General features: G+C 55.3%; 1 protein-coding gene across 1 annotated transcript in view; it reads left to right on the top strand.

Annotated features, from left to right (window-relative positions):
- Positions 1 to 20,320, top strand: part of LAMC3 (laminin subunit gamma 3) — a gene marked incomplete at both ends in the record, with an annotated part of 74,862 nt that overhangs the window by 35,774 nt on the left and 18,768 nt on the right. The window contains 10 exons of the mRNA XM_080708869.1: positions 2,710 to 2,934; positions 4,980 to 5,168; positions 11,186 to 11,431; positions 12,165 to 12,318; positions 12,998 to 13,140; positions 14,364 to 14,542; positions 15,797 to 15,938; positions 16,879 to 17,084; positions 17,892 to 17,968; positions 19,163 to 19,297. Coding sequence (XP_080564995.1) covers positions 2,710 to 2,934; positions 4,980 to 5,168; positions 11,186 to 11,431; positions 12,165 to 12,318; positions 12,998 to 13,140; positions 14,364 to 14,542; positions 15,797 to 15,938; positions 16,879 to 17,084; positions 17,892 to 17,968; positions 19,163 to 19,297 — 1,696 coding nt within the window. The remainder of the gene's footprint in view (positions 1 to 2,709; positions 2,935 to 4,979; positions 5,169 to 11,185; positions 11,432 to 12,164; positions 12,319 to 12,997; positions 13,141 to 14,363; positions 14,543 to 15,796; positions 15,939 to 16,878; positions 17,085 to 17,891; positions 17,969 to 19,162; positions 19,298 to 20,320) is intronic.

The following is a 20,320-nucleotide window of genomic DNA, read 5'->3' as shown; positions in this document are numbered from 1 at the left end:
CCCAGTACAAAATAAAATAAAATAAAAATAAAAAATAAAAGGACTGGGGGTGTAGCTCAGTGAAAGAGAATTCCTGGATTCATCCCCAATGACCACCACAAAAAAATAGACTTTAAGCCGGGCGTGGTGGCGCACGCTTGTCATCCCCGCGCTTGGGAGGCGGAGACAGGAGGATCGCACGGGTTCGAAGCCAGCCTCAGCTACTTAGTGAGGCTCTCAGCAACTTAGTGAGACCCTGTTTCCAAATAAAATATTAAAAAAAAAAGAAAGAAAAAGGTCTGGCAGTATAGCCCAGAGGTAGAAAGCCTCTGGGTTCCACCCCCAGTACCACCAAAAAAAAAAAAAAAAAAGGACTTTAAAAAAAATTCTGAGGGTGACCGTGACTGCTGGCTGACTCTGCTGCTGCGAGGCTCTGCCGCTTGGTCATTGGTCCCAGACCTCACCTGAAGGTGCCGGTTGGTTAAAGATGCCTGGCTCCCCCTCCCTCCCTCTTTCTCTTTCTCTCTCTCTCTCTTCTCTCTCTCTCTCTCTCTCTCTCTCTCTCTCTCTCTCTCTCTCTCTCTCTCACACACACACACACACACACACACACACACACACACACACTTCTGAGGACCAGGAAGCAAATCTGAGAGCCTTTTGGTTGTGATTGGGAAGCTGGGGCCAAGGCGCTAGAGTAAAGTGCACACGGATTTCCCGCTGATGCGGACACACCCCGTCCCCTGTCTGCTCTACACACATCTTTGAGCCCTGGTTCAGGCGCATCCTTGCGTTCTTGTGCAAGTGAAGTGGAGTCCTAGAGACGCGAATGTCGGGTTAAGGTGTGCACATTAAATCTTAACGCCTGCTGTCGGATGTTCCCCTGCAGAGCTCCCGTCTTTCTTCTGATGAGGAGCGCCGGCCCTCCCCGCGCGTCTGGCCCGCGTCTTCTCCGGTGCTCAGAGACGGCTGTTTTCCTATTTGCCTGCAGCTGACAGTTGTTTTCTGTGCGGTGGTTGGTCTGACACGACCCAGAACTCCTGTTACTGGAAGCAAAGCCTGCTCATTTGTATTCATGCTTCCACACCATCTTGTTTTCAAATGTCAGGGTTCTTTATTTTCAAAATGAACACGCTATTGTTTACTTGAATGGTTTACATTCACTTTCCTTGCAGATGAGAAATTTCCACATAAATTAGCTTTTCTTTTGTGCAGTACTGGGGATGGAACCCAGGGGCATTCTACCTCTGAGCTACACCCCCAGTCCTGCCATTTATTTATTTGGAAACAGGGTCTCACTGAGTTGCAGAGGGCCTCGCTAAGTAGCTGAAGCTGTCCGCGAACCGCGATCCTCCGGTCTCAGGCTCCCGAGTGCTGCATTTAGCTTCTTTTTAACCCAAGTTAAAAAACAGTCCTTCTATTAAATTACTGAGCTATTTCATTCACTAGACTCCATACCTCTTGTAAGACTTGACACTTGAGGACGTAGGCCTTAAACTGCACAGAGGTAGCGTTCAGCTCTGAGGGGCTTACGTGAGTTCCCCGCACCCCCACTCCACCATGGTTGCTTTTTAAATGTTTTCCCAGTTGGAGAGCTCCGAACGGTTCATTGTAGTTTAAACATATATATTTGTATGTATGTATGTATGTATGTGTATATATATATATAGTGTGTGTGTGTGTGTGTGTGATTGAACCCAGGGCCATCCTATCTTCAAGCTATACCCTAACCCTTTTTATTTATTTTATTTATTTATTTACTTTTGTGATACTGGGGACCCAAGGGATTTCTACCTGCAGGCTATACTCCCAGACCTATTTTATATTTTATTTTATTTGTTTTTGTTTTTTGTTTTTTTTTGTTTTTTTTGTTTTTTTTTTTTTTGGTGGTACTAGAGGTGGAACCCAGAGGCTTTCTACCTCTCGGCCATATTCCCAGACCTACTTTTTATATTTTATTTGGAAACAGGGTCTCACTAAGTAGCCGAGGCTGGCTTCGAACCTGTGCGATTCTCCTCTCAGCCTCCCAAGCGCAGGGATTACTAGCATGAGCCACCACACCCGGCTGTCTTTCTTTTTTATTTTTTATTTTTGAGAGTCTGAGGATGGAACCCAGAGGCATTTGACCTCCAAGCTACACCCCCTGCCTATTTTTTATTCTTTATTTTGAAACAGCGTCTCACTAAGTTGTGGAGGGCTTCACTAAGTAGCTGAGGCTGTCCAGGAACCACGATCCTCCGGTCTCAGCCTCCCAAATGCTGGGATTGCAAGCGTGTACCACCACGCCTAGCTTTTATATTATTTGGAAACAGGGTTTCACTGAGTTGCTGAGAGCCTCACTAAGTAGCTGAGGCTGGCTTCGAACCTGTGCAATCCCCCTGTCTCAGACTCCCAAGTACTGGGATTACAGGCCTGTGCCACCACGCCTGGCTGCCTTTTTTATTTTGAAGCAAGTTCTCACTAGGTGTGTGAGGCTGGCCTCGAACCTGCAACCCTCCTGTCCCAGCCTTCCAGCTAATAAGAGTACAGGTGTGCTCCACTGTGCCTGGCTCGCCGTGTCCACTTGGTATTCTGAGGATTGTCTGTGTCTCCCTTACCCTTGATCTGACTGCTGTTTTAAGAGTGGGGTGACGGCTACGCTGCCTTTGTACCCAGCCGTGACATCTGTGAATGGAAGGTTGTGCGGAGCGTGCACCTAGCTCTCCTCCTGTCTCTCTCCTTACTGCGCAGGCCAAGTGCTCCTGCGTGAGGTCCGGCTCACGTCGGCCCAGCCCCAGCGGGGGCTGTCCCCCCCAGCCTCCTGGGTGGAGACTTGCTCGTGTCCCCAGGGCTACACGGGCCAGTTCTGCGAATCCTGTGCTCCAGGATACAAAAGGGAGACGCCGCGGGGGGGTCCGTATGCCCCCTGTGTCCCCTGCACCTGTAACCAGCACGGCACCTGTGACCCCAACACAGGTGAGTCCCCGCGCCACCCTGAGGCCACCTGGGCTGCCCCTGGCACTGGGATGGGGGCTGACCTGCGCCAGGGTTGGCGGAGATGTGGGAAATGTAGACCCTGAGCACTCCTGCTCCCACCTGGCCGCCCTGCATCTCACGAAAAGTAGCAACTGGGATCTACTTGGGTGTCAGGCTCCGCGCCCAGGCTGTGTGTGCATCAGGTAAGGTTAGCTGCTCTGTAGCCATCTCTGCGTGCCCCCCTCTGGGCGGATCCATTTTCCCAGAAAGAACCAGGAAAGACCTCAGGGACCTGCCATGCAGCGGTGCCATGAGGAAGGGCAGAGCCATTGGCTCAGCAGGTGCCAGCAGGGGCACCCACGGGGGCCACGCAGGTGACAGCAGCTCATCGGCGTCAACCCAGAGCCACAACCGGCCACTCTCACCCCTTCGTGGCCAATGGCCTTGGGAAAGCCATTTCCCAAAGCCCAGCTCCTCCCGGTAACGTGGGGACAGTGATAGTATCCCAGCCTCCGGGCTGTGGGGAAAGGCCACATGGAGGTCGGGAGGCGCCTGGACTCTGAAGACAGGCCTGGCTTGCCCGAACCTCAGCCATGACCGTGCTTCAGAGCTTCAGCAGGGAAATGCAGATAACAAGAGTCTTTACCTTTTAGGAAGTTGGGAAATAAGTAGTGTCTCTGACTTCCTCCTTGCGCCCGGCACTGTTTTGTACACTTGATTACTGACTCCTGCAAACTCCCCTGCAGGTGCGGGGACCTTAAATCTGACAGGGGAGGGACCTAAGGTGCAGGGCGGCCGCACAGCCAGCAGGTGGCAGAGCTGAGCCTCCCACTGCCCGGGGAGCCCCAGCTGTTCAGTCCACCTGCAGACCAGCAGACACACCTGAGGTCACAGGGCCCCCGGGTGCTGGAGGGGGCTGAACACAGGCCTCCCTTCACCCCACGCTGTGGGCCTTTCACTGCCTCAGGAGCTAGCAGGATCTCTGGCACGGTGGCCACAGGAGGTGTCTTCCATTCCTGTGCCCGTGGCAGACATCACCAATCGAGCCTGGAGGAGGGCTTGAAATCCTTCCACATACAGTGCACCAGGGAGTCCCTACTGAGGACGCAAAGCCTTCTCATGAGGTGGGACCAAGGCCAGGTGGTAGGAACTGTGCACCCAGCTCCCCTCACAGAGCCCTGGCCCTGCCCTCCTACACGGGATGGGCAAATCCTGGCCTAGACAGTGGGCAGAGTGGCCCCGCTGCTCAGCCTGGGGGAGTAACGGGCCTGTGGGTGCTGGGCGAGGTGGGGTGTTGCCCCTCAAACGCCACCTCTGCTCTGCTTGTTCACCCCCTCCCAACCCGTCCCTTTTTCTCTGCATCCACCTCGGCTTGGCTGAGTGCTGCTGGGTGCCCCCTGGCATGGCGGCCATGGTGGCCCCTTAACAATCAGGCTGTTCACTCTGCCAAGCACCCCAGGCTCTGAACCAATGCCGGGGGCTGTTGGGCTACAAAGAGGGCTCGCAGAATCCCCCTCTTCAGACATCAGAGGGCAGGGACCATTCGGAGGCCAAGCAGTCTCTGGGAGCCCACCGACCCCGGCCGGGGCCAGCCTCTGCAGGGTCATGCCGTGCGGGGAGCCTGGGTCTGCACCCCTCGCCATCCCTCTTCCCATGGACCTCCATGTGAAGGGGACACAGAGAATGAGACAAGGGAAATCAGTGGAATCAGATGCTGGTCGTGTCGCCTGGGTTCAGAGAAAGGTCTGGGGGCAAAACACTAGTGGTAGCAGAAATGGTAATCTTGCACGCCTAGGAGGTTCAGGGCGCTTTGAAAGCAGTGATGGTGACATCAGAGGTTTCCACTTTGCAGGTAGACACTGAGGCACCGAGGTGGATGTGGGCCCGGGGTCTCTGCTCCAGGCCTGGACTCTCCATCCTGGGCCAGGCTGTCCCTTCCTTGGAAGGGGTCTTCCCCTCAGTGACCACTCCTGCCAGGATGCACAGCCTCTGGGGGGCATCCTGGGCCTGGGCGGCGGTCAGCAGCTGCTTGTCTTCACCCTCAGGGATTTGCCTGTGTGGCCACCACACCGAGGGCCCGTCCTGTGAGCGCTGCCTGCCCGGTTTCTACGGCAACCCCTTCCTGGGCCGAGCCGATGACTGCCAGCCGTGTCCGTGTCCTGGACAGTCGTCCTGCACGACCATCCCCGAGAGTGGGGAGGTGGTGTGTACCCACTGCCCCCCAGGCCAGAGAGGTGAGTGGCCCCCACGGTGTGGGGGAACAAGCCCCTGACACCCTGGGCTTTGGGGTGTGGCGTTAGGGTTGGGCGCACGGCAGGTTGGGAGAGCCCAGCTTAGGGGTAACTTAGCGTAGGTATCACTTCTGAGGACACCAAGACCCATAGTCAAGGCCCCAGGCTGCAGAGTTGCTGGCCGACTTAATCCGTGAGCTCCGTGAGCGTATTCAGGTGATTTGGGAAATGGCCCCAAGCCTAGCTGGTGGCTTGTGATGGAGTCAGGGATATGTTTTCCCAACAAGCTCCCTGAGACACTGATACCCAGCAAAGATGGAAAAACCTTGGATTCAGAGCTGGGTGTGGAGGTGCACACCTGTAACCTCAGTTCTTGAGAGGCTGAGATAGGAGGATCACGGGTTCAAGGTCAGCCCCGGCAACTTAGAGAGCCTCTTAGCAACCAAGGGAGAGTCTGGTTCAAAACAAAAAGTAAAAAGGACTGGGGGTGTAGCTTGGAGGTAGAATATCCCTGGGTTCCAGCAGGTTCAGGTTCACGCTTGTAATCCCAGCACTTTGGAGGCCCAAACAGGAGGATCGCAGGTTCAAGGCCAGACTCAGCTACTCAGTGAGGCCCTCTGAACTTAATGAGACCCTGTCTCAAAAATAAAGAAATAATTAAGAGAGAGAGATTCTTGTGTAAACTGAAGAGTTTATTTGGAGACCAGAAAACTTAGCAAGTAATCTCTTGGACCTTGGGCCACATAGTTTCCTTTAAAAGTATGCATTTTTAAGCCGGGCGTGGTGGCGCAATCGCAGCATTTGGGAGGCTGAGACCTGGAGGATCGCAGTTCGCGGACAGCCTCAGCTACTTAGTGAGGCCCTCTGCAACTCAGTGAGACCCGGTTTCAAAATAAAGAATAAAAAACAGGGCAGGGGGTGTAGCTCGGAGGTCAAATGCCCCTGGGTTCCATCCCCAGACCCGCAAAAAAAAAAAAAAAAAAAGTATGCATTTTTAGCCGGGCGTGGTGGCACACCCTGGTAATCCCAGCATTTGGGAGGCTGAGATGCCTGAGGATCCCCAGGGATCCTGGGTTCAAGGACAGCCTCAGCTACTACTTAGTGAGGTGGTTTGCAACTCAGTGAGACCCTATTTCAAAATAATGAATAAAAAATAGGGCTGGGTCTATAGCTCAGAGGTAGACTGCCCTTGGGTTCCATCCCCAGTACCCCCCCCACACACACAGTATGCAGGCCGGGCCTGGTGGCCACGCTTGTCATCCCCGCGCTTGGGAGGCTGAGATAGGAGAATCACGCAGGTTCGAAGCCAGCCTCAGCAACTTAGTGAGGCTCTCAGCAACTTAGTGAGACCCTGTTTCCAAATAAAATATAAAATGGGTCTGGGAGTATAGCCCGGAGGTAGAAAGCCCCTGGGTTCCACCCCAGCACCACACACAAAAAAAAGTATAGTTTTTTTCCCCATAAAATTTTGTCAGGGGTTGTGTTTTTGAGAAGTGAAGATGAGGTTTCTTTCTTTTTTTTTTTTTTTTTTTTGCGGGTCTGGGGATGGAACCCAGGGCCATTTGACCTCCGAGCTACACCCTCTGCCCTATTTTTATTTGTTATTTTGAAACCGGGTCTCACTGAGTTGCAGAGGGCCTCACTAAGTAGCTGAGGCTGTCCACGAACCGCGATCCTCCAGGTCTCAGCCTCCCGAGTGCTGGGATTGCGAGCGTGCCCCCACGCCCGGCCCGAAGATGAGGTTCTGTTCAATGCTGAGCTGCACTGAGAAGTGAAGACCCGCAGTAGATTCAAATTCCAGCTCCTGTTACAATTTTTTACAAGGCTGTTCAATGATCGCGGTGCTCATGGACCCAGTTTCCGTGCACTGCATGGCGGGCGGGTGAGGCCGTCCGTCGTCCACTCCCTTCCCTGGAGTTCCAGGCATGTTTGGCAGTACAAGGACTCTAACAAATTGGCTAGAAAGTAAATATGTGAAAAATAATGAAAAAACAGGGCTAGGGGTGTAACTGGGAGGTAGAATATCCCTGAGTGCCACTCTCAGTATTGCAAGGAAAAAAAAAAAAAAAAGAATGTCCCTGGGTTCTATCTCCAGTACCAAAAAAAATGTCAACAGGGTTCTATCCTTGGCACCAAAAGAAGGAAACACCCCAAAATAAAATGAAATGCCATCGGGTACCACGTGGAGTGGAGCCCGCCTCGTCCTTGCATTCCCAGGGCTTCCCATTCTCATCTCTCTTGCGGGACCCCGGCCCCTCCTAGACACCCCATCTTTTTTTAATAGCTTTTGTGATATTCACATGCCCAACCATTTACCCATTTAAATTGTATAGTTAAATGGCTTTGGGTATATTATGCTATTAATTTTTTATGGTGGTAAAATATGTAACGCAAAATTTGCCACTTCCGCCCTCATTTAAGCGTGTAACTCGGCGGCAGGAGGCACGTTGGCGCCGCCGTCCATCTCCAGAACCTCTCATCATCCCACACATGAACTGTACCCGTTAAATGAGGGCGGCCTTCCTGCTCCCCCGGCCCCGGCACAGCCACTCTTCCTGTCTCTGAATTTGTCTCTTGTGGGATCTAATTTAAATGACACCATACGCGATATCCGTCTTCCCGCATCCGGCTTATTTTATTTAGCCTAACGTTGTCAAGGTTCCTATCCTAGAAATATGATTTGTGTGTGTGTGTCTGCGGTACTGGGGATTGAACCCAGGGGCATTCTACCTCCGAGCTACACCCCCAGCCCTATTTTATTATTTCTTTCTCTATTTATTTATTTTGCAGCGCAGGGGATTAAACCCAGGGGTAATCTACCTCTGAGCTACACCCCCAACCCTCTTTTATTTTATTTTGAAACAGGGTCTCACTAAGTTGTGGAGGGCCTCACAAGTTGCTGAGGGTGGCCGCGAACCCACAATCCTCCTGTCTCAGCTTCCCAAGTACTGGGATTACAAGTGTTTGCTACCATGCCTGACTGAATCAATCTACCTACCTACCTTCCTTCCTTCCTTCCTTCCTTCCTTCCTTCCTTCCTTCCTTCCTTCCTTCTTTTCTTTCTTTCTTTCCGGGTCTGGGGCTGGGACCCAGGAGCATTCTACCTCCAAGCTACACCCCCAGCCCTATTTTCTATTCTTTATTTTCAAACAGGGTCTCACTGAGTCGCAGAGGGCCTCACTAAGTAGCTGAGGCTGTCCGTGAGCCACGATCCTCCCGTCTCAGCCTCCCAAGTGCTGGGACGATGAGCGTGCGCCACCAGGGCCAGCTCTTGATATCTGGTTTTTTTCTTGAGAAGTGCAGCTGCATTGAGTCAGTCCTGTCAGCTGTGCTTCCCTGGGGCCCCCCTGAAGCAGCTCCAGGGCCACCTCGGTGTCCAGCAGGGCTGAGCAGACAGACTCGAGCAGATCCAGGTCCCCCCTGGACCCGCACCCCGCCGCCATCTCGCCACGTCTCCCCACGTCTCCTAGCCCCCGACTGCGTCTCCCTTGGGTCTGCAGACTTGAGCAAAGCCTCACCCAGTGTAGGTGGAGATCGGAGAAGCTCCCGTGGACCCCCGGTGACGCCGCTGGGACTCCGGGGGCAGCTGATGTCACTGGCTGTGCAGAGGTCGCCCCCCACCCTCCCGGCAGGGTGACCTGGGTCGGCTGCAGACCTTGGCCTCTGCCAGCTCCTTCCTTGGGCCTGGGGAGAGACTGGCGCGCAGACAGCTGACCCGGACAGCGGGGTCAGGATTAATTGCAGCCAAGTCCTGAGCCCTACCAGCCTCAAGCCCACACTGCCCGCTGCCTGTGCCTCAGAGCGGCCTGCGGGCCACCCTCACCTGGCTCCAGGCGTGTGGCTCACGCCTGCGCGGCAGCCTCAGTGCCCCATCCCTGACTTCACTCTGTTTCAGAATCCCAGAGGCAGGTTCTGGCCTCGACCTTGAACTCTGTTCAGACTTCTCTTTCTCGGGATCTTTTTTTTCTTTTCAAGGTTGCTCAGAGCAGTAGTATTAGCTTGATTGCAGGAAGACTGATGAGTTTTGAGGACACAGGGAGCCCACAGCTGTTTTTTCAGTTACATTTTAAAATTACATATGAAGTCATTTTTATTTTTATTTTATTTTGCTTTTTGTGATACTGAGGATGGAACCCAGGGGATTTCTACCTCCAGACTATACTCCCGGGCCTACTTTGTATTATATTTGGAAACAGGGTCTCACTAAGTTGCTGAGAGCCTCACTAAGTAGCTGAGGCTAGCTTCGAACCTGCGCAATCCTCCTGTCTCAGCCTCCCAAGCGCGGGGATTACAAGTGTGTGCCACCACGCCCGGCTTAGAGTCATTTTTAAAATTATAAATGGAGCACATAGTTGTTATAACAACTGAAACATGTAAAAATGTAAACAGGAACATGAAATTCAGGTGAGCAAGGAGACCCCTCCCCATGGAGACAGCTGTAGAGAGGCTGACACCAGGGGATGCCAGAGTCCAAGAATGGGCTTGTACACCCCTTTTGTGTCCAGAGCTGACTTCCCAGGCCGCCACCCTCCAAAAGTCTGCTCCCACACCATCTCCTCTGAGGCTCCTGATGGCTCTGAGGGCTGGAGGAGGCCAAAGCCCAGGTCCCACCCAGGAGGCAGGACAGGAGCCCAGCTGGAGCTTCCAGAGGAAGTTCAGAAGCCACAGAAGCAAGGGCACAAAGGGGCTGGGAAGAGTAGAGATGAGGAAATCAGGGTGACAGGGGCTTTGTGACATCGAAAAGGACGATAATGAGAAAGCGATCCAGGTGGTGATGAAGATGATGGTGCCGTAATGGCTTGAGAAATGGATGAAGGTCAAGATGGTGGCTAAGCGCCAGGCGTGGTGGCACACTCTTGTAATCCCAGCATTCGGGAGGCTGAGACAGGATTGCAGGTTCGGGCCAGCCTCAGCTACTTAGTGAGGCCCTTTGCAACTTAGTGGGACCCTCTTTCAAAATAAAGAACAAAAAGCCGGGCGTGGTGGCGCACGCTTGTAATCCCCGCACTTGGGAGGCTGAGACAGGAGGATCACACAGGTTCGAAGCCAGCCTCAGCTACTGAGTGAGGTTCTCAGCAACTTAGTGAGACCCTGTTTCCAAATAAAATATAAAATAGGTCTGGGAGTATAACCCGGAGGTAGAAAGCCTCTGGATTCCACCCCCAGTACCACCACAAAAAAAAAAAAGAACAAAAATTAGAGCTAAGGGCGTAGCTCAGAGATTGAATGCTCCTGGGTTCCATCCCCAGTACCACAAAAAGAAAGGGGGGGGAAGGAAGAAAGAAAGAAAGAAAGAAAGAAAGAAAGAAAGAAAGAAAAAAAGAAAGAAAGAAAGAAAGGAAGGAAGGAAGAAAGAGAAAAGATGAGGGTGAAGTAATGCTTGAGATGAGGATGAAGGTCCAGATGGTGACTGAGCGCGGTTACCATGGGGATGGAGATGCTGGTGATGAAGATGATGCCCAAGATGCTGATGAGGGTCCTGGTCCGGGTGATGCTGGAGATGCTGGCAACAAATGCAATGACAGATGGGGCCGAAGGTGATCATCGAGATGTCACCGACAAGGGTGGTGATGACGGTATTGGCAGCAAATGCAACCAATACCGTCACAGAGATGGCGATGAAAATGAGGGTCAGGGTGATGCTGAGGATGGTGACCGTGTGACAACAGAGTTGCTGACGAGGATGTGGGTGCTGGAGGTGATGGTCACGGTGGTGCTGGGGAAGGCGGCAGGGCTGCTGCTGGCCGAGGTGCTGATGGGATGGAGCCATTGGCACTGGGGCGTGGGGATGTGTAGCCCACCAGGTGCCTGCTAGCCAGAGGCTAAGTGCTTTGCACAGACATCCCCTGTGCCTTTCAGCTGTCCTGGGAGTGGCTGCCATGAAGTAAATGATCACCTTCAGAGAGGCACGGCAGCTTGCCCAAGACCACACAGCCAGTGGGCAGCTATGGGGCACCAGCGTGCCGCCTTACCTTCTGCCCCCTGTGGGCACAGCTGCCCACCTGCTCTCTCTCATGCAGGGCGGCGCTGCGAGGGCTGCGATGATGGCTTTTTTGGGGACCCACTGGGACTCTCTGGAGCCCCCCAACCCTGCCGCCGGTGCCAGTGCAGCGGGAACGTGGACCCCAATGCAGTGGGCAACTGCGACCCCCAGTCTGGCCACTGCTTGCGCTGCCTGCACAACACGACAGGTGACCACTGTGAGCGCTGCCAGGAGGGCTTCTACGGCAGCGCCCTGGCCCCACGACCCCAGGACAAGTGTGTGCGTGAGTGTCTGGCACCTGGGCCCACGCCTGGCTCTGCCCTGTCCCCAGGACCTAGGTGGGGTAGCTGCTGAATTCACCAAAATTGGGGGGGCCCTAGGCCAGGCCGTGAGGCCCCAGGCAGGTTCCCCTCCCTCTTGTTGTCTCTAAAAAGTGCAGGGATTTGTTCCGCTCCAAAGGTCCAAGGCGCATCCTCCTCTTCCAAGCTTCTCCCCACCAACCTTTAGCACTTGGCCCTGTCCCCTGGGTGGGGGGGGGGCGCATGCATCAGTCTGCAGAGGACCCCAAAAGTCCTGCATTTGCCCTGAATTTATGCGCTCCAGAGCTCTTCCCCACACAGCACCTCACGGCCCTCTTGCTCCATAGAACCCCGTCAGGACTCCCCATCAGGAACCCTGCTCTGTCCCAGAGTGAGACGCTGCCTGTGATGGCCCAGGATGGCGCAGGGCTCTGCCCATGACCTTTGACCAAGTCTCTGGCCCTCTCTCCAGCCGGCTGGGGCTCAGGGCAGGCTCACAAGGGCCACCAGCCACCAAGACCATTCTGGGCTGTCTCAGCAAAGGACTGAGGTTTGAGCCTATGAGCCTCATTCCAGACAGGGCTTAAGATTCGGGGTTGAATCTGAGTCATGTCCAGGGCCCCCCACACACACTTCTTGGCTTCCACTGGACCCCCGATGGAAGGATACAGATCATATGGTCTGTATCCTTCCCCACACCCTTTCCTGCTCCCACAGCATGCAGCTGCAGGCCAGAGGGCTCGGACGGTGGGCGGACGCCCTGCCACCCCACCACTGGCCAGTGCACCTGCCTGCCTCACGTCACGGGCCGGGACTGCGGCCGCTGCAGCCCTGGCTTCTACGACCTCCAGCCTGGGCGGGGCTGCCAGAGGTAGGTGGGGCGAGGCTGCAGGCGCCCTGGGTGTCTGGCCAGGATGGAAGACAACACAGGGAGCCTCCGGGGGGGCCTGACTTTGCAACATGTCGCAGGCCCACCGCCAAGTCCACCATGCCCTTCACCAAATGGGGACAAAGGGACGGTCCTTTGGTGTCAGATCCAGGGCTCTGCCAGCCCAGGATGCAGGCCAGGAGCATCCCTAAGGAACATCCTCAAGGAGCATCCCTAAGGAGCATCCCTAAAGATCATCCCTAAGGAGCATCCCTAAGGAGCATCCTCAAGGAGCATCCCTAAGGAGCATCCCTAAGGAGCATCCTTAGGGCACGTTTGGTCTCTGATTCTCATCTTGGTGATGCCTGGAACTGGGTGTCCTTTCTGGCCACCTGCAGTAGCACCTTAGACAGTCATCTTTAGAGGATGTGGAGGACTACAGGAAATGGCAAGGAAAGCAGACAGATTTCCTCCTTGCGAGGCTTCTCAGAGCCTCTAGTGTGCTAATTGTACCATGACTTGCCAACCCCAAAACGTGTATCACCATAGCTTTTATGTTTTTTCTTTCCTGGCTGGTGAGCATCCGGTGAGATTCTTTGCTTCCTTGGGCACAGCTGAGCCCAGTAGCTGGGCCAGCAGTGGCCTGCAGCTGGCCTCAGACCTGGGTCCTTCCCTACCACAGCTGCCAGTGCCACCCGCTGGGCTCCCAGGAGGAACAGTGTCACCCCGAGACCGGGCAGTGCCTCTGCCGCCCCGGAGTCACCGGCCGGGCCTGCGACCGATGCCAGCTGGGTTTCTTTGGCTTCTCCATCAAGGGCTGCCGGGGTAAGGAAGCTGGGTCCTTCCTGGGCTGCTGGGAGGGGTGTCCCTGCCATCTTGCCAAAGATGGCTGATGGGGAAGTGGGGACAGTGGAAGAGCTGGTGGTCACAGGCGGGTCCTGTCTCCTGAGCGAGTGAGTGAGGTGGAAACGCAGCGTCCTGGTGACAGCTTGAGAACCTCATCCCAGGTGCCACCGCTAAATGCCCTGTGCCGGGGCTATCGCGTCGCCTTTGTGAGACTCAGTTTCCCCATTTGTATGGTTGGGCTGCATTGACGGTTACTAAGCCCAGTGGGTCTCCAGGTCTCCAGGGCCGTTGAAACAAGTCTGGAGCCTGGTATGATGTCGCACCCCTGTAATGCCAGGACTTGGGACTCTGAGACAGGAAGATCGCAGGTCTGAGGCCAGTCTCTGCGATTTAGCAAGGCTTCTCAGCACCTTAGTGAAGCCCTGTTTCAAAATAAAAAATAAAATGGGGCTGGGCGTGGTGGGCACGCTTGTAATCCCCGCGCTTGGGAGGCAGAGACAGGAGGATCGTGCAGGTTCGAAGCCAGCCCCGCGCACTGGCTTAGGAGACCCTGTTTCCAAATAAAAATGCAAAAATAGGTCTGGGAGTGTAGTCCGGAGGTAGAAGGGCTTCCAGGAACCCCAGTACCACAAAAAATAAAAATAAAAATAAAAATAAATAAAAAAAAATAAAATGGGGCTTGGTGATGCACACTCGTAATCCCAGCATTTGGGAGGCTGAGGCAGGAGGATCTCGGTTCGTGGACAGCCTCAGCTACTACTTAGTGAGGCCCTCTGCAACTCAGTGAGACCCTGTTTCAAAATAAAGAATAAAATACAGGGCTGGGGGTGTTGCTCAGAGGTAGAATCTTGCCCTGGGTTCCATCCCCAGAATGTCCCCCAAAAAAAGAGTAAAAAATAACATAGGGCGTGGTGGCGCACGCTTGTAATCCTAGCATGTGGGAGGCTGAGACAGGAGGATCGCAGTTCGTGGACATCCTCAGCTACTTAGTGAAGCCCTACATAACTTAGTGAGACTCTTTCAAAATAAAGAATAAAAAATAGGGCTAAGGAATGCCCCTGGGTTCAAACTCCAGTACTGGGGAAAAAAAAAAAAAAAAAAAAGAATCTCAGGCCAGGGTCCTGGAGTTCTAGGAGTCGCCCCAGGGGGTTGTGGGAGCCGCAGGGGAGGGCTGGGGTCCATCACAGCCATGGGCCCTCCAGCATGCAGGTGCTCCCCACTGGGCGCCGCCTCGGCCCAGTGCCATGAGAACAGCACGTGTGTGTGCCGGCCGGGCTTCGTGGGCTACAAGTGTGACCGTTGCCAGGACAACTTCTTCCTCACCGAGGATGGCACCCGCTGCCAGGAGTGTCCAACCTGCTACGCCCTGGTGAAGGAGGAGGTGAGCACCCAGCCCAGGCCCCGTCCAGGCCCGCCCCCCGAGCTCCGGGCCTGTGCTGGGCACCTGTCCCCTGCTCATGTGCAGCCCCAGGCTCAGCCAGGCTTTCCCACATCTGGATGGACAGGAAAGAGGTGCCACCCCGGCCGAGGTCTCCTCTCCCTTGTGGGGTGAGATGGCAGCTGACCCCTTGGGGGGCAACGCCCCTCCTGCGGAGCACAGTAAATTTTGAGCAGGGAGGTGGGAGGGTGCAGGGGTTGGGAGCTGGAGCTCTGGGGTTAACTGGGCGGGATCCCCTTCGCCAGCCCCGTGTTCCCCCAGCAGGCAGACACGGCCCTGATAAGTCTCACTGTCTCCTACAACAAAATGGACCGAGTCGGGCCTACGCCCCCTTCCCCAAGGCCAAGGACACCAAGACTGTGTGCTAAAAGCGAGGCAGGCAGCCCTGTGGGCCAGCCCCTTGATATTTCTGCAGGACCAAACGCGCATACTTATGGCATGTAGATAAGTAAATGCTCCTAGCAGCCTTTTCCAGAGCATTGCTTCTTCCAAATGAGTTTAGGTGAGCCGGGCGTGGTGACGCACGCATATAATACCAGCATTCAGGAGGCTGAGACGGGAGGACCCTGGTTCGAGGACAGCCTCAGCTACTTAGTGAGGCCCTTCACAACTCAGTGAGACCCTGTTTCAAAATAAAGACTAAAAAATAGGGCTAGGTATGTAGCTTGGAGGTAGAATGCACCTGGGTTCCACCCCCAGTACCGCAAAAAATAATAATAAATAAATAAATGAGTTTAGGCCATTATGCCATCAAGTAAGTAATGGGGAGCCTTGTGGTTTGCCTGAACATTTTGGACTCTGGAATCAAGGACCAGGCTGCGGACCCCGGGGCCCTCTGCTAGGGTGGTTCTGAGGTGGCTGAGCCGTGGCACACACTCCTGCCAAGGCTGGCTGCTAACATGTGCTCTGTAAACGTGGCCTTTGTGTGTGCGATGGAAGGAGCGGGGCAGGGTGTGCGATGCACGTGTGTTCCCCTTCCTCCCGCTGCAGGCTGAGCGCCAGCGGGTCCCTTGGCATGAGGAGCGAAGAGCCAGCCCCCGTGGATGGGCAGGGAGGGTTGTCAGGGTTGGAGTGCCCTTAGCTTCGAGGCCCAGGGTAGGATGTGTAGCGGGGACCCCGCAGAGAGGAAGAGAAGCCAGAGGGAGGGTCCAGCGAGCCCACCAGCCTCATGCACCTTTCTTGCCCTGTCCCCTGCAGGCAGCCAAGCTGAAGATCAGGCTGACCGTGATGGAGGGGTGGCTGCAGGGCTCTGACTGCGGCAGTCCCTGGGGGCCCCTGGACATTCTGCAGGCAGAGGCCCCACGGGGGGATGTCTACCAGGGTCACCGCCTGCTGCCAGGTACAGAGGGAGCAGGGAGCGCAAAGCAGGAGGCCAGGCTGGCCAGCTGGGGCCCTCCAGGCAGCCGCCAGCCTGGTCAGATGCTTTGCGGGCTCTCAGCACCCAGCCCGGGGCTCCACTGCCTCCCCTTCAGTGCCCCCAGCCCCGTGCCTCCTGTCCATTCTGTAAGTTTAGTGCAGCTGGGGGCCGGGTTTGGGAGCTGAATCCCTCCCCCAGGCAAGGCTCCGGGCGCTGTTCCAGGTGCTGAACAGGCAGAGTCCTCTAGGTCTCTATCCCTGCACAGTGCTGGGCACACAGAAAATAACCAGGCAGAACGTGTAGCCCCAGAACACAGGCACCAGGGAGTACTGGAAGAGAAGTGATTGCTCTGTGAAATTTCATGTAAGCAGCTGTATTCCGTCAGCACCCAGAAATAGATAAGCTGAGACCCACTAGCAGGACTGTCAAGAGGGTGGTGGCGTGTGCCTGTAATCCTGGTCCCTGGGAGGCTGAGACAGGAAGATTGCAGGTTCAAGGCCAGCCTCAGCTGCTTAGTGAGGTCCCTCAGCAACTTAGCCAGACCTGGTTTCCAAATAAAAAAAAATAAAATAGGGCTGGGGCCGTAGCTTGGAGGCAGAATGCCTCTGGGTTCAACCTCCAGTACTTCCCCAAGAAAGAAAAAGAGGGAGACCCTGGTGGCAAGGCTGAACGAGCTGGTGCATGCGCCTCTTGGGATAACAGTGCTGTCCTTGGGCCTCAGAGGCCCGGCCCCCGGCCCTCGAGCAGGCTGATTGCTGTGTGTGTCCTGCCTCTTGGGCACACTTTTTCTCTGGGACTCATTGCTGGTGCTCTGGGCTGGCGATGGGCTTCCGCTGTGGCCCTGGAGAGTGGTGGGCACAGACGGGCTCCCGGGGGTGGAATCTGGACTGTGCTTGACCCCTGGGCTGCGGGCTCCCGGCAGGGGCTCGAGAAGCCTTCCTGGAGCAGATGGCTGGCCTCCAGGGCGCGGTGAAGGGCGCCCGGGCACGGCTGCAGGTGCTGAGCAGGAGAGCCCGCTGTGCCCACGCCGGAGCCCAGAAGACCTGCAACCAGCTGGCTGACCTGGAGGGGGCGCTGGCGTCCTCGGAAGGGGAGATTCTGCGAGCAGCCTCCCTTCTCACGTCTCTGGTACCGCCCCTGCCCCTGCCCCTGCCGAGCCTGCGCGTGCCACTGACCTGGTGACCTCGGGCATGCCTCTCCCTTTAAGGGAGGCTCAGTGTCATCTTAAAAAAGAGGGCTCGTCCCGTGCCTCGTCCGTGGGTTGGGGGAGAGCCTTTGCAAAGAACGAGGCGCGCTGAGCAGACAGCGCATGCGCAGCTAGGCGCAGGCTTGGCTCCCGCAGGTTCCAGGACCCTGCCCACTGGAAGCCCACTCTGTGGCTCGCTTTGGGTGTTTATAAGATTACTGGCAGAGTCCTCTAGGTCTCTATCCCTGCACAGTGCTGGGCACACAGAAAATAACCAGGCGGAACCTGCAGCCCTGGTGGGTCTTTAGGCATCAGGGCGTGCCTATAATCCCAGTACTTGGGAGGCCTAGTCAGAAGGATCACAGGTTCAAGGCCAGCCTCAGCAATTTAGCAAGATCCTGTTTCCAAATAAAATAAGAGCCTCAGCTATTTAGTGAAGCCCTTTGCAACTCAGTGAGACCCTGTTTCAAAATAAAGAATAAAAAACAGGGCTAGGGGTGTAGCTCAGAGGTAGAATGTCCCTGAGTTCCATCCCCAGTACCACAAAATTAATAATAATAATAATAATAATAATAATAATAATAATAATATAGGGCAGGGGTTGGGGGTAGCTCAGAGGTAGAATGATGCCCTGGGATCAGTCCCTAATATCAAAAAATAAGAAATTAATCGCACAGCCCCATAACTTAGCCAGATGAGGCCCTGGCCCTCCCAGGCTGGGCCTCAGTTTCCCCCTCTTCCCTCTGAAGGTGGTTGTTCAGGAAGGGCTCAGCCAGCCCGCCAACTGGAGCCATCTGGCCACAGAGGCCCGTGCCCTCGCCAGGAGGTAAGCCCCATGCCCAGGGCATGGTGAGGTAGTGTCCATGCCTTTGTAAAGGGGCCCCGGCCCTTCTCTACAGGGTCAGCCGCACGAGTGCCCAGGAGTTGGGATTAGTGAGTTCAGGCTGCCGGGTAGGAAGCAAAAGTCACCACCCGGGAGGGAGAGGGATGAAGGGGTGAGGCCCAGAGGTGCAGGGTGGGAGCTGGACCAGCTGCGGGCATCTGAGCCTTGGGTGGTGGTTTTTAAACAACATCTTTACAGCCGAGCCTGGTGGTGTGCACTTGTAATCCCCGCGCTCAGGAGGCTGAGACAGGAGGATCGCACAGGTTCGAAGCCAGCCTCAGCTACTTAGTGAGGCTCTCAGGAACTTAGTGAGACCCTGTTTCCAAATAAAATAGAAAATAGGTCTGGGAGTGTAGCCTGGATGTAGAAAGCCTCTGGGTTCTATCCCCAGCACCACAAAGATAAATAAATAAAAAGGGCTGGGGGGGTGGCTAGAGCAGGGTTCAATCCCCAGCACCAGAAGGAAGGGAGAGAGGGAGGGAGGGAGGGAAGCAGGACGGTAGGTAGGTAGCTATGACACTTAAACCAGAATCTATCGCGGTTTTCCACTTTAGATCTAGGAACCTTAGACTCATTTGGTAGATATAGAAACACAGAAGCCAGGTTAAGAACCTGGCTTAAGAACGCACTGAGGCAGTAAAGCCAGGACTCGGCCCAGGCTGCCTGGGCCTCTGTCCTCTCCTGCCTCCACTAGGGTAACTGTATAATCATTGCCCAAACTGAGACTCGAGTGTGTGATCGCTTTAAATCCCAGCATTTGGGAGGCCGAGACAGGAGGAGTGCGGTTCGCAGACAGCCTCAGCTACCACTTAGTGAGGCCCTCTGCAACTCAATGAGACCCTGTTTCAAAATAAAGAATAAAAAATAGGGCTGGGAGTGTAGCTTGGGGGAAGAATGCCCTGGGTTCCATCCCCAGTATGAAAAAAAAAAAAAAAAGCCATAAAAGGTGGGGCTCGTCCTTGTATAGGACTCAGACATCCTGGTACAGAATAGGAACAGGTGAGTGTGTCCCTGTCCTCTCACCTCACCATGTGGCAGGCAGGTAGAAGGGTTTCTGTCCTGCAGGAGGCCTGTGGGTATGGGTTTGGGCTCAGTCCCTCCGTGAGCTCACATGACAGCCAGGTGTGATTGATACAGCCACAGGGACGCAGCCGCCAAGATCGAAGCCGCCGCACGGCGCGCCCTGGTCGCCTCCAACACCAGCTACTGGCTCCTCTGGGGCCTAGTGGATGGCAGCGAGGCCCTGGAGACCCAGCAGGACCTGGAGGACAGGTGAGACCTCCCAGGTGCAGTAGAAACTTGGGCTCAGCCTCCAGGAGCCCATGGGACCCTGACACAGGCGGCTGGTTCCAGAACCAGTGTCTCCTGAGTCCAGATGCTCTTCGAGGCTGGTCAGGTCGTGCAGGGTCCGCATCCCACCCAGACCCGGGCCAGGGGATGTCGGGATGTCTGATGTCGGGATGCCAGGCCCCTGAGAGATCAGGGTGAGCTGAATGCATGGAGAAGTGAGGGCGCGTCCTCACTGCCTGGCTGGTTCATCTGAGAGCTACAGAGGCGCTGCCGTGGTCCAAGGCTGGTCTGGAACGCAGAGCAGCGCCTCTCTCTTCTCCGCACCACCTAGTGCAGGGCAGCTCCTCCCTGCTCCTCTCCAGCACCAGTTTCTTTCTTGCCTTGCAGGCCAGGTGGCTCAGCCTCTCTGCTCTGGGTGCCCCTTATGTCCCTCTGAGTTCAAGGACCCAGGAGCGCCTTGTCTTCTTGTCTGAGCCCCAAGTTATTATTTCTAGATGAGAGCATTCGATTGGCTCAGCTCAGATTAGGTGTCCAGCTGTAAGCCGGCATGACTGGGGTGAGGTCACCTGACACCCCCACCCCCCCAGGGACAGGAGCGCTGGTCTGCAGGGGGTAAGGCACAGGGCAAGTCTGGGCAGGCCAGGGAGTGTACTGCTGCCCAGGACAGGAGACGTATTCTCCTTGATTGATGACAGACCGTAGCCCGTCAGGGGTACAAAGGCCTGCAGCCATCACAGGGCACTGGCGTCTCCATTTGCCAGTGGAGAGTGACGTGCCCTGGGTCAAGGGCAAGGCTAGCTCAAGGACAGGGCCTGGGCCACCGCTTCCCACGCCACCAGGCGCTTTTTCCTTTACGATTCGCCCAAAGGAGCCACATGTTTGCAACCCATGTGGTTCTCAGGCGAGGAGCAAGTGGCCTTTCAGGAAAGAGTGGGTGCATTGAATGAACGAAGAAAGGAGAATGTGGCCCGTTCACGGCCTCACTCTCCGCTTCGTTGAAAGCGG

Source organism: Muscardinus avellanarius (assembly GCF_963383645.1).
Source record: "Muscardinus avellanarius genome assembly, chromosome: 13".
NCBI classification, from domain to species: Eukaryota; Metazoa; Chordata; class Mammalia; order Rodentia; family Gliridae; genus Muscardinus; species Muscardinus avellanarius.
This window is presented reverse-complemented; position numbering and strand designations above follow the sequence as displayed.